This window comes from Gavia stellata, chromosome 17 (assembly GCF_030936135.1).
Source record: "Gavia stellata isolate bGavSte3 chromosome 17, bGavSte3.hap2, whole genome shotgun sequence".
NCBI lineage: Eukaryota > Metazoa > Chordata > Aves > Gaviiformes > Gaviidae > Gavia > Gavia stellata.
In genome coordinates, this window is record NC_082610.1 from 13,537,366 (window position 1) to 13,550,142 (window position 12,777).

Genomic DNA, 12,777 nt, shown 5'->3' on the forward strand with positions numbered 1-12,777 from the left:
AAATGGAGAAATCATTATATAAGATTGTGACTAGGCTTCATTATACTTGGACCTTAAAGACCGCATCTCATTTTAAGTTGGAGTTTAATATGGATAATTTGATCCTGAGTTTTCAGAAAAACAGCTTGCATGCTCTACAGGTGCTGAACACATAGAGGAGCTTTTCCGACTCATGAAAATTGAGATAGTTGTTATGGCCTTTCAATTTTTCTTTTAAGATGTAATATCTGACCCCATAGGGGAAGAATCTATGATCTTTGACATCCATCTTGTTTATGTATTAATTGTACAACCTGCTTGGTTACATATTATCTGCGTTGTCAGCTGCAGGTTTTAATGCAAAAGCGCGTATTTGCAGTACAATCAGAAAAAAATTGCTGTTGAGGTGAATTCACTTTGTACCTTGATAGAAAAAAATATTGGAGTGGGCTAAAAAAACTTCTGACCCAATTTCCTCTTTTAATAATGCTACCTATTAACATTTGATTCAATAATAATAAAAACAATAAACTTTCCTGAAGAATAAAGCTTGATACTGTAGTAAATAATTCATAACAATGTAAACTGTTCCATAAAAATCTTGGCCTAATCTATTCCAAATTGTGTGCCTTCTTGCACATTATGTTAAGAAGGTGGAGGGGAAAGGCAGTTGGACTGGAGGAAGTAAATCAACCATCTTGAAATATTTAGAGTAGATAGCAATCTAAAAAGTAGGAAATTGGGCATATTTTCTTCAGAGCATGGCATGGATTTTCTCCATGTTTTCATTCTCGTTGTCAGCCATCAGATTTTCTTAGCCTTTGTACTTCCATATTGTGCATTTGAAAATAAAGTGACTGAATGAGTATAGCTTGCTGTACTCTGTGTGTCTGTGTTACTGTGATAGTATCACTTTGGAGGCTTGATTCTATAAAGGGCTCCATTTTGCTACAGGATGAGAGCGTAATCCCTGCCATAAGTTAGTTTCTTTAAGTGTTTAGACAAGTAAGATGGGTTTGGTGTTGGAAAACTGAAACATTTTTCTCATTTTATATGAGCAAATAATGATATATAAAAAAGTAATGTTATTATTTCATTTAAAGTTTGTATCAGTAAGTGTTATCGAACGATGATGGTTTTTTTTAATTTCTCATGTGTTGGTAAAGAATAATGGGATAGTGTTTTCGTAGGAATACTTTGAGGATACAATCATGTACTTTTTTTATTGGTCTTGTATATGTCCCTATGTGCTAATAATGTTGATGGTTCTGCGGACAGAGGATTTGAACAGTGACCTGCATAAATCTGTCACTGTACTCTAGCATTGCTTGTGCTTTTTGACCATTTTGAGAAAATAATGTTTTTCACCAGTATTTAATGATGGGTGATCCTTACACTGGTTAATAAAATAAGGCTCTGGAGTCTGCATTTTTTGGGATCCAAGAAAAGAGCTTCCATCTCCCCGCCTTAACTGTTAATGTAGATGTACTTGTGAATGTCTAACTTCAGTGGAAGGGGTTTTGTTTTGCCATGGTTTAGCGTTTTTGGTTTTGGTTTTGGTTTTTTTTGCATTCTTTCATTGACAGTGTTCCTTCTTTCTAAAACAATTGTACCATATCCAGGAAAGAAGGCAAGAATACATTCTACAGGAGCAACACTTCTGCTTTACATATCCACTGTCCATTCTTACCTTTCATCACATTACTCTTTAGAAAATACTTTTAAGAACAGGTTTTAGTGCCTAATATCAATATCCCCCTAGCTGCTGAAGTTTATGTACTGCATTTATGACAAACAGAAGTTTGAAAAACAATTCCCCGTGTAACTTTTTAAGAACAAAGGATTTCCTTGCTTCTGCTGTGACTTCAGGTTTATTTAATATATTTGCTTTTCTACATTTTACAATACAGTTTTGTTGATTGGTTTGCTAGACCAAGGTGTTCAAAGTCATGAGGTGGGTACCCAAAACCATGAGAGATATTTAAAACTCATGAGAATTTAGAGGACAATATGAATTTGATTTGATGACTTGTTTCTGAACCTCTTCGATGTGCTCAGTTTGTAGGATGTATAAGGCCAGGAAAAAAATATAAACAAACCCTGCTTCATATAATTGGATGGTTCCAGGGTCTGGGTCTTTTAGAAATAACATCAAGACTTCCAATAAAATTGTGAGATTTTGGCAACTCTTTTTCTCTTTTTCCTTGTCAATGACACCATTGCTTTATATTCCTCAGCAACTGAAGATGAAGCAAGTGTGCTTTCCTTATTTTGTTCAGTGCACACTCAAGAACCACTCAAGCTCTTCTGTGAGACCTGCGATACCCTTACGTGCCGCAGCTGCCTTCTGACGGAGCACAAGGAACACAGGTATCACACACTGATTGCTTAATCATAATCCTGTCTAAAACTGTAGCTAATTTAGATTTAAGACTGTTCATTTGCATTTCCTGTCAGCTGAAGTTGCAGGCTAGTCCAACCTTAAAAGCCACAGCAAAATCAGTTCAGTTTGTCTTAGGCCCAAGCAGTGTAACACATAGGTTACTGCCCTCACAGAATCACTCACTGCTCTCAGCAGTGTGTACCTTCCCAATTGTATTGTCTGCCCAGATACTATGTATGTGTGCATATAGTTCCTCATGATTATGCTCAAAGGCAGAAGTTGAACTCGATGCTTACTGTGGTTCAAATAGTTCTGTTTGTCTTTATCAAAGACAGCGTGACTGTACAAGACTAGAGTTACCAACTCTTAAGCATTCTGCTTGCCTGTGGAAGTGTGTGAGCCATGTAAGGAATTGTCTATATACAGTGGCACTTTTTGTGAGATGAGCCTGCCTATATAAGGGGCGATAAAGTTTAGCTGTCACAGAGAATATTTGTAGTAGGAAAGAAGCAGGGGACCGTGTCCAGACAGTGTCCAGCTGGTCCCCTGAGCTTACCACTGGTAAGTTGATTACTTATCAACAGAAAAAAACATGCTGTGAGAATTTCCCCTTCTTTCACAGGTTCAGACATCTTGATGAAGCTTTGCAAAATCAGAGAATTATCCTGGAAAATGTCATAACTAAAGTGGAAGAGAAAAAAAATGGGATTCAGGTTTCAGCTAAACAGATTGAAGACAGGTAATTGCTATGCATTTTTTTTCATTAAAGTGGGCCATCAGTAGAAATATTATTTTCACTAAATGTCACTGAAGTAAAGGCAGATGCTGTATTCTTTTCTTGGAGGGTAGGAAATAATAGGAAGATTAAAAATATCAAATCCATGTTTAAGTGGTACTGACAAGTCATGGCATTGTAATACATGATTCCATAGTCCTTGTAAGGCATGTGACAGCTGACTTCAGAGTTAAGATTTCTTTGTATAATCTGTTTCTGAACTAGAATTTGAAAAGATTAGAAATAAAGACTATTTTTGAAATACCTTATTTCTTCAAGAAACCTGAAAACAAGCTGCAAGTCAAGACTAGTATAAAAATGAAAATATTTCATTGTATGAACTGGATTCCAGCTACTGATTATGCATTTGTTAGCTGTTGGATCTCTCTTCTGCATTAATAAAACCATTTCAAACACCTTGAAAAAGTATAAATCTATTTGTACTATTTATACTCTAGTATAAAGTGAAAGTTTTTTGGATATGGCTTCTGTGTGTGTTTGTTGACAAAGAACTTAAGTCTGTTCTTGGCATGACGTTTGAGAGAGTCAATCAGCATTAGCATGTCACACCAGAGGGTAGTGGTCAATGGCTCAGTGTCCAGATGGAGATCAGTGACAAGTGGTGTCCCTCAGGGGTCTGTATTGGGACCAGTACTGCTTAATAGCTTCATCAAGACAGTAGGATTGGGTGCACCTTTGGCAATTTTGCAGAAGACTCCAAGCTGAGTAGTGCAGCTGACATGCCTGACAATGACAGGATGCCACCCAGAGGGACCTGGACAGGCTTGAGAAATGGGCCCATGTGACCCTCATGAGGTTCAACAAGGCCAAGTGCAAGGTCCTGCACCTGGGTCGGGACAACCCCCGGTATCAATACAGGTTGGGGGATGAAGGGATTGAGAGCAGCCCTGCCGAGAAGGACTTGGGGGTACTGGGGGATGAAAAGCTGGACATTCACTGGCAATGTGTGCTCACAGCCCAGAAAGCCAACCCTATCCTGGGCTGCATCGAAAGAAGTGTGGCCAGCAGGTTGAGGGAGGTGATTGTGCCCCTCTACTCCGCTCTGGTGAGACCCCACCTGGAGTACTGCGTCCAGCTGTGGAGTCCTCAGCACAGGAAAGACATGGACCTGTGGAGTGGGTCCAGAGGAGGACCACAAAAATTATCACAGGAATGGAACTCTTCTCCTATGAGGAAAGGCTGCGAGACTTGGGGTTGTTGGAGAAAAGAAGGCTCTGGGAAGACCTTATTGCAGCCTTTCACTACCTAAAGGGGGCTTACAAGAAAGATGGGGACAGACTTTCTAGTAGGGCCTGTAGCGATAGGAGAGGGGGTAATGGTTTTAAACTAAAGGAGGGTAGATTCAGACTAGATATAAGGAAGAAATGTTTTACCATGAGGGTGGTGAAACACTGGAACAGGTAGCCCAGAGAGGTGGTAGGGGCCTCATCCCTGGACACATTCAAGGTCAGGTTGGACGGGGCTCTGAGCAACCTGATCTAGTTGAAGATGTCCCTGCTCATTGCAGGGGGGTTGGACTAGATGACCTTTAAAGGTCCCTTCCAACCCAAACCATTCTATGATTCTATATTTGAAGAGAAGTGTGGGAGAACTTATGGGAAATGGTACAACTTTCATTGGAGTTCTCTCTCAATAGTTAAATCAGTTCTTGTAAGAAATAACTGCTAAGCTCTGAATAAATGACATACCAGTTGGCTCATCCAGGGATATGTATCTCTTACCCATAGGTTGCTTGAAGTAAAACATTTATACAAAAAGGTAGAAAATCAAATAAAAATGGCCAAGATGGTTTTGATGAATGAAATCAATAAACGAACAAACATCCTTCTTGAACAACTTGAAGTAAGTAAGGCTTGTTTCTTTGATACCTTGGGGAATTGAACTGAATTAAATTTAATCCCGTGCCAATGGAAAGAATATAGACTGTAAGAGTTATTGTCCCTTTGCTTATGTTTTCAGATATTTCCTTTCTTTTCTGCAGAATTTTATGGGCAATCAATGGTTGGCAAAGATTCAGGATGAAGTGGCAATATGTTTGCTTATCATGAGTTAACCACATTTTCTAATGCAGTTACAGAGTTGTGTGTTGTAAGAGACAAGAAAGCGGTTCAGGTGCAAATTTGATCCAACTTCTACAGCTTTCTTGGGTTATGTTATTCTGTTAAACCAAGGCCAGAATGATGTAGGTTGTTTGCTCCTGATGAAGTCATTGTTCTTTCTGAATTCAGACATATCTGTGGAATAGAATTTGCTTTTTTTTTTATGATTGGTGGTTTAAAGAGATTCTAAAAAACAGTGTCCCTGCAAATAATGCATAATGTAGTGCCAATGATTGTATGCATTATGTGTGTCTGAAGAGTGAAAACTACATTCTACTGATTCACATTACTAACAGAAAATCACCAGTGAGAGGAAGCAGAAATTGGAGCAGCAACTGCAAGGTGTTGTGGTGTTAAGCAGACAGGTAGAACACGTGCAGAACTTCATCAGTTGGGCAGTATGCAGTAAAAACAGCATCCCATTTCTCTTCAGTAAAGAACTGGTAAGAGCAATACTTATTTTCTCAGTAAATTGAAATTGTGCAGTAAATGTGAGAACTGTTTTAAGGATTTAATGTTTCTCAAATAAAACATTTTTCATGATCTTATAATTGTGAATAGAATCATCATCCTTTGATTTGTCACCAGATTGTATTTCAGATCCAGCGCTTGTTAGAGACAAACTGTAACACAGACATAGGCCCTCCTCTGAAGATCAGATTTACTTGGGATCCCTCCTACTGGACTAAACAACTGTCCAATTTGGGTAAGCAAAATATATTGTTGTTTATTAGGCAAGTGCCTAAAGCTGGACAAGACAGATAGAGACAATATAGTACTTTCCCAAAAGTCCTCTCCTTTTTTGTTTTGACTGCCAGTTTTGCACCTCTTGTCACGTTCTGAAGAAAAGCTAGTATGGCTGAACTTTCCTGGTTTTCCCTCCAGTTGTATCAATTCACCTGTTAAAAGACATTACCTAGAAATACACTCTATATGGTCTTACAAAATCACAATGCAAGAACACAACTACCTGTAGCGTCACTGGCTATCAAACAGCCTTGACTTTGCCCAATGTATTTCAAATTCAGTTCTGTCCCAGCAAGCAATAGCTCTGTACAACACTGTGACTCTGGCAGCCCTGTAAGGAGTACCCTGGGTGAAATAGAGTAGCTGCAGTGGGCCTTGTGCTATTTCCTCTGCCTTAGCCAGAGGCAGCTAGGATCAGTCATGCCCGCGCTCCTCAGATCCTTTACTTTCTTTGTGACCAAGGACCTGAATAGTGCTTGAAACACTTAGAATTAACAGACACAAAGATGTATACTGTGACTTTGTTTCCCGCCAGCTATAAATTTCCCAACTGCAGTGGGTTTTTACGGTAAATTCAGTCTGGTGGGCCGATCAATGGTCTAAACAATTGGTTCTCTTCCCATTTTAAGGTATTTAAAACTAGATGGGGTAAAACACTGTCAAAAGTATTACAGGGAATAAACTTCTCTTGACTAAAAGCATGGACAAGATCAGTTCATAGGTCACTTCTATTTCTAGCTTTTATGATTCTCACCTACATAACATCAATCTCTCTTATTTTTGTCACTTTCACCCTGGAAGCAGTCTTTTGTACCTGTGCTTATGGATGAGAAGGTATGCTCATACTTTAGTAAAAAATGAAAGTATAAACCATATCTTTCAGTTAAAATAAAATAAGTTGAGGTCAATTTTTCAAACCGTTTGCTGTTAATTCAACCATGAGTTCCGCTGACATCAGTGGGAGTTTGGTGTGATTTCAAATTCCTGAAAAATCTTGAAAAATTTGTCTTGAAGATATGTTGAAGGACTGTTTGGCTAGGATATTTGAGTATCGTTTATACTTGAAATGAAGACAAGGAAATGGCCGTCGTTCACAGTTTTTATTGTGTAAATCTCTCAAGATCATAGGAGGGAGTAAATTTTCTGTTTTTTCCAGGAGGTTTCACTATGGAAGGTGGACACATTTCTCACTCAGATGTGCTACTCTGTGGAAATGTACAAGGATTACAGAGCTCCTTGTATCATGGGCACCGTTCAGCAGCATCACAGCTGGAGCCTGAGAATAGCCAGCCACATCAGTTTCCACCTGCAGTTCAGTGTCCTGTGCCTGTGTGTTGCTCACACTGCCTCAGCGTACCTCACCCAAACAAAGCTCAGCCTTCTTACCAAGACATAAACCACCATCAAAATTTTCGACAACCTCCCGAACTGCATCAGCAGCACTTTCCTCTGCAGTACAGCATGCAGCAAGATGACAAAGAGCAAAGGGGTGCCCCCCAGCCTATGAAGCTAACACAGTCTGGGCTGGAACAGCAGTCATGGTCAGAGCCAGAGAACGTGTCCGGGAAGTTGGGAAAGCACTTACCATCCCAGCAGTTGCAGCAGGCTGCACCCCTGAGTTATGCTGTTGTATCACATGAAGCTCAGCAAGTTCACACGAGCCATCCACAGCCATTCCGCACACAGGCTTCTTTGCAGACATCAACTGTGCAAGTGCAACTTGGTCATCTCCAGAAGATAAAATCTAACCACTTGCAGCAGCCACCACAGCAGCAGCAGCTGCCACCAGCATCACCACCGTCAGGTCAGAATGAGAATACCCACAAACAAGTCATCCAGCAGAGCCTGGACATAATGCACCACCAGTTTGAACTGGAGGAGATGAAAAAGGATCTGGAACTTCTACTGCAGGCCCAAGGACAGTCCAGCTTGCAGCTGAATCAAGCCAAGCCACCTCAGCATGTTCAACAGACCATAGTTGGTCAAATCAACTACATAGTGAGGCAGCCAGCCCCAGTTCAGCAACAAATCCAAGATGAAGCACAAGTAAGTTCTCTAAAAGTTCTTTCCTATTGTGTTTAGTCAATGTAAGCTCAGAAATGGGAGACACCTTTAAGATTTCATGTATTTAGTTGAACTTTCTGTTGTTGTCTTGTCTATGTTTTTATTCAGCCGAGGCTTTGTGCCTCATGCAGATTGGGCCAAAATTTTCTGTAAAGTGCTGCATAAACAACCTGGATCCCAAAGATCTGAATCTCTAAATAGACAAGGTGAGCAGCAGGTGGGGGAATAAAAGCATTATCATTCCTCCTTTGTGAATAGGTAACTGGAGGACTGCCGTAGTCTCTCTCTCCATTTCAACTCCTTTTTACTGGAAATTGTAAGGCCCGAGTCCTTGGAAAAAGATTCCCTTTTGATTTTGAATGATTAGTGAAAAAAGAGTGAAGAAAGCTTTTTTTGGTCTGAGAGTTATTTCCCATTCTACTAGTAATTGCTCTTGCTGCTGCATCATGTCCTTTAAGATTTTCATCGGTATTCATACATGCTGTTCTGTTACAGTTTTGTCAGCAGGGCTAATTTCTCCCCTTTTCCTCTGTTGGTAAGAGTCCTGCTTTTGAAAAAGGGACAGTGCTTGGGTGTTGAGCAGCCAAACTACAAGGCAGATAAGGCGCACAATAAGGTGGCTTTGAAACTCATTCAAAACAGTGGGGATTGGAGCGGAAAAGTGGCTGGGACTTCCCATTGTGTAAATTCTGCGGAGTTCCCACCTTGAATAGCTCTCAAAGTGGCTTACCTGTAGGGGCAGACTGCAGGCTTTTGGAATAGCTGTACATTTCAGCAACTTTATTGATTTTTTTTTTTTTTAATTCATTAACGTTTGAGAGAAATCTTTCTCTATTCATTTATCTCTCTACTTAGGGTTACTTTGAACATCTTTGTTGTTTTAAAGTCTTTCAGGTCTTGTCATATTGTGTATGCTGTGAGTTGATGTGAATTTGTTACCATTTTTCTTTCTGAGATTTTGAAAACACAAATTCTTAATTGTGATTTGTAGGTCTGTGAGAGTTCCACTGAACTTGATGCCCAGAAACCTGTAATTCCTCTTGGCAAAAGCGTTAGTCCCTCCCTGTCACAGTCACTAGATGAAGAAGCCAGTGCCAGCAGTCACTCCCCTGAGAGCACATTGCAACAATCAGCTTTCCATCCAGTAAGAAAGGTATAAAGAACTCTTTTTTAAAAAATATTTTAAAGGGAAAACATGATTTGATAATATTGAATATAATATAATATGGCATTGGAATTTGCAATCAGGTTGAAAAAATTAAAATACAGTAAAAGTTGACAAAATGGCTTGTAAATCTTGGAAGACAGTTATACCCTACCCTAGTGCATCTCCCAGTAAGATGCCTACATCCTGTGCTATAGCCAGGATCAGCAATTGTTCTATAAGTTGGTAGTGTTTAGGTCTGGCTGAGATGATTATTAAGCATGAACTGGTAAATAAACAGAAGACCTATTTCTCCACTGAGTAAATTCTGTCCAGTCCCTATCTCTAGGGATTTAACTATCAAGACTTGCTAACTACCATACTAGCAGCAGTTAATTTGGAAAAAAAAAAAAAAAAAAAAGTCAAAAATTCTGATGAAATCAGGCCTGAGAAACATCCTTCGAAACAGTTGCCCTGGAAATAACAACACTAATTATTACTGAAGATGTGGTGTCTGAAAGGGATATAATTCTGTTATACTCCTTCTCCTTGTTTGTGTATAACCAGAGAAATCATAGATTTCTGTACCTCTAGAATATTTCAGCACACAATAGAGCCATGCTTTGATCCTTCCATCTACTGCGAGGCCCTAACTATTGAAGAAGCAGCACAAACAAAACCAGGAGGGCTTATCTTTATCAGTAGATCCTTGCTGGCTCTGGATATCACCTGTGCATTTGAGGCAGAGAAGCTGCCTTTTACCTCTACAATACAGTTTGTTTAAAACACTCCACACAGCACTTCATATTCTGCTTGCTCAAATCTGTTTGGTACTTCTGTGCATGACTCATGTTGTGTATCACGTAGAAGTCTCTCATGGATATTTTTTCTTGTAATTTGTGTGTGAAATATTGTGGAAGAACTTGTCTTTCCTTACTAGCCCCAAAAAGGAATTTATTTTATTCTTCTTTAGTGTGTAGCTTTGTTGACCCAAGATATTTATGATGCAATACCCATTCAGAGAGTTGTTGGAGATCCTTTTGGGAATTGTAGAGACATAGAAAGGTAATGATTACTAAGGTCTGGAAGCAGCATGCAAATCAGATTTGGAAGCCACAAAGAAATCTGCAATTGTTAACTTAATCCTGTAGATGCGATGGAATTTCTGGATCAGGCTGATGGTATCACAACATTCTGAGATGATGCTCTTTGGCTCTCAACTTTCACATGTGGAAGCAGATCTCCCTTAACCTCTGATGACAGCGCACAGGACTGAGGAAAGCTATGTGAATTTTCTAGGATAGGGCTACCTTTACTTTAGGATATGAATGTAAAATTGAAGATGTGTATTTAAGACCTGAGCACATACTTTTCTTGTAATGCAGACACACCCTCAAAGTTATTTGTGAAAATGAACAACGATGCTAACCAACTAGCTTTCAGAGGCTTTTTCTACATGCATGTTGAAGAAGCTGTCCTTTGCCTTCTGGACCTATAAAGGAAGGTAACTCCCAATGGCTTAAACATGAAAATTCAGAAAGAGGGAAGAAAATGTCAGCAGATGTGCAAGAGAGAGACTAGTGTAGTCTGATGGGCAAAGGAGGAGAAAAAAAGGAAGAAGAACTGATTCGTTGCTGTACAAGTTGAGAAGGTGGCAAGAGGAGGATACTCCTAGAAAAAAAAATAAAAATGGAAATTTTTCTAATGGTGCTGAGAAGTGTATGCTCTTGTGCAGAAAGCACAGGTGTCTCTGGTTTTTTACTAGTTTCCTGACACCTCTGCAAGAAATGAGGATATTCAACAGCTACAGTACCCCATCTTTGCTTGTATTTATCTCTTGTAATGAGCTGTTTGGGATGAAGCCATAGTGTACTGACAGCTCTGGCAATGGCTAATTAGAAATGATGAAGGGAAAGAGCACAGTAAGGAAACCCTTGAAATATATTCTTCATGAATGTTTTTTAAACATGTCTGACTGCTTTTGCTGACAATTAGATTAAATGTAGATTTAAATGGGACATCGGTTCCTATTTAAGAACAACGGGATGTGTCTATTCACGCTCATCTCTGTTTCACCTGATTAAATATTTTCACGCTCATCTCCAGACAAAAACTTCTGTATAGGGGTTTGTATTGATCTGTATTCAGAACATTTCATCTCTCTCAAGTTCTTGGAGGACATGGAAAAAGTGAATGTGGAGAAGTATAAAATACTGCACTTGGAAAATATGGTAGAGAAAATGGCTAGAAAAACCTTTTGCTACCTGGAGAAGAACTGTATTCTGCCTTTTGGAGAATAATTGGTGTTGGACTTCTTGGCCTTGTGTTGCAGTTCTGCTGAACTCTGACGGCCTTCATTGTGTGCAGCATTCCTAGTGGAGTAGGTAATTCTCTGGCTGCTGAGATTCTTTCATTAAAGAGAAAGCAGTGTGAACCAGGATGTAGCAAAACTCAGAATTAACTGTTTAGTGATATGTTTGCCAAGATCTGTCAAAAAATAAAAGCTTCCATTAGCCTAGTGGTTTCCTTTATTTTGGAGGGGGGCAAAGCTTGATTGCTCATGTAATTAAACATCTGTGCATTAATTTTGAAACATGTTTGCGGTATGCATTTGATACTATTGACTGATAACTAGATGAATTGTCTGCATATGGCATCATATCTATGTGTGAAGCAATATAGGGCATGTGCTATTAATAGTTTGGGATCACAACATTACGCGTAAACAGAGAAACCACAAGTACGTTATTCAGATCATCCTAGACAAGTGCTAGTGCAGCCGTTACACCACGGTGTGAAGCACTCAAATGCCATGTGAGCGCCTTTGAGTTCAAAGAACGCCTGTTCAAATTATTCTGATGAGTACTGTTCTCTGTCCCTCATCTTTAAAGCTGGTTATTGATAAGCAAAAGTAGAGAAGCAAGGATGAAACACTTCATGCACTTGTAAATTGTCCTCGTGTGTTACATTTCACCATCTATCAGGACAAAAAATAAATCTAGCTTCACTGAGCAGACAGAATTTTGGCTTTCCAGTCATATAAAGTAGGGTTTTCTAGCTGGTATCAATCAGAAACATTGGCATCAAGGCTATTGCTGTCTTAAAGTTCAGAGTAATTCCTGTCTGTGCCCACCTGGTCTGTATGCATGTGTATATTATAGGCTCTAAACATGTAACTTCAGTTATGTGTGGGCTTGTTTTCATTTATTTCATTGGTTTTGGAACATTAATGATGATATTTTGTCTGCCTTTCTGTCTTCCTGTGTATTCCTCTAACTATTCTTTCTCTGTGAATTGAATTTCTTGTGCAGAATAAATGTTTCTATACTTAGACCATTGATTGTTTGATGTAAGTCAAGTACTTCACTTAGCATAACTTTGGGCTTGATTAGCACCTTTTAAGAACGTAACACTAGAAATGGAAGTTTTCAGTCTATGTGCAAAATGGATATAATTTTCTCTTCACACTCCCCTGTCAGTATACTTCACTCATGTAGCCAGGATCTCTGTTTTGGATTGTGGAGTTGTTCCGTCCCCATGCCTATCTAACACCCAGCCTCTCCAG

General features: G+C 39.3%; 1 protein-coding gene across 1 annotated transcript in view; it reads left to right on the forward strand.

The window, feature by feature from the left end:
* The window catches only part of TRIM66 (tripartite motif containing 66), a 50,115-nt gene that overhangs the window by 19,451 nt on the left and 17,887 nt on the right, over positions 1 to 12,777 (forward strand). The window contains exons 4-10 of the mRNA XM_059825998.1: positions 2,217 to 2,349; positions 2,985 to 3,101; positions 4,886 to 5,000; positions 5,554 to 5,700; positions 5,846 to 5,963; positions 7,161 to 8,050; positions 9,060 to 9,221. Coding sequence (XP_059681981.1) covers positions 2,217 to 2,349; positions 2,985 to 3,101; positions 4,886 to 5,000; positions 5,554 to 5,700; positions 5,846 to 5,963; positions 7,161 to 8,050; positions 9,060 to 9,221 — 1,682 coding nt within the window. The remainder of the gene's footprint in view (positions 1 to 2,216; positions 2,350 to 2,984; positions 3,102 to 4,885; positions 5,001 to 5,553; positions 5,701 to 5,845; positions 5,964 to 7,160; positions 8,051 to 9,059; positions 9,222 to 12,777) is intronic.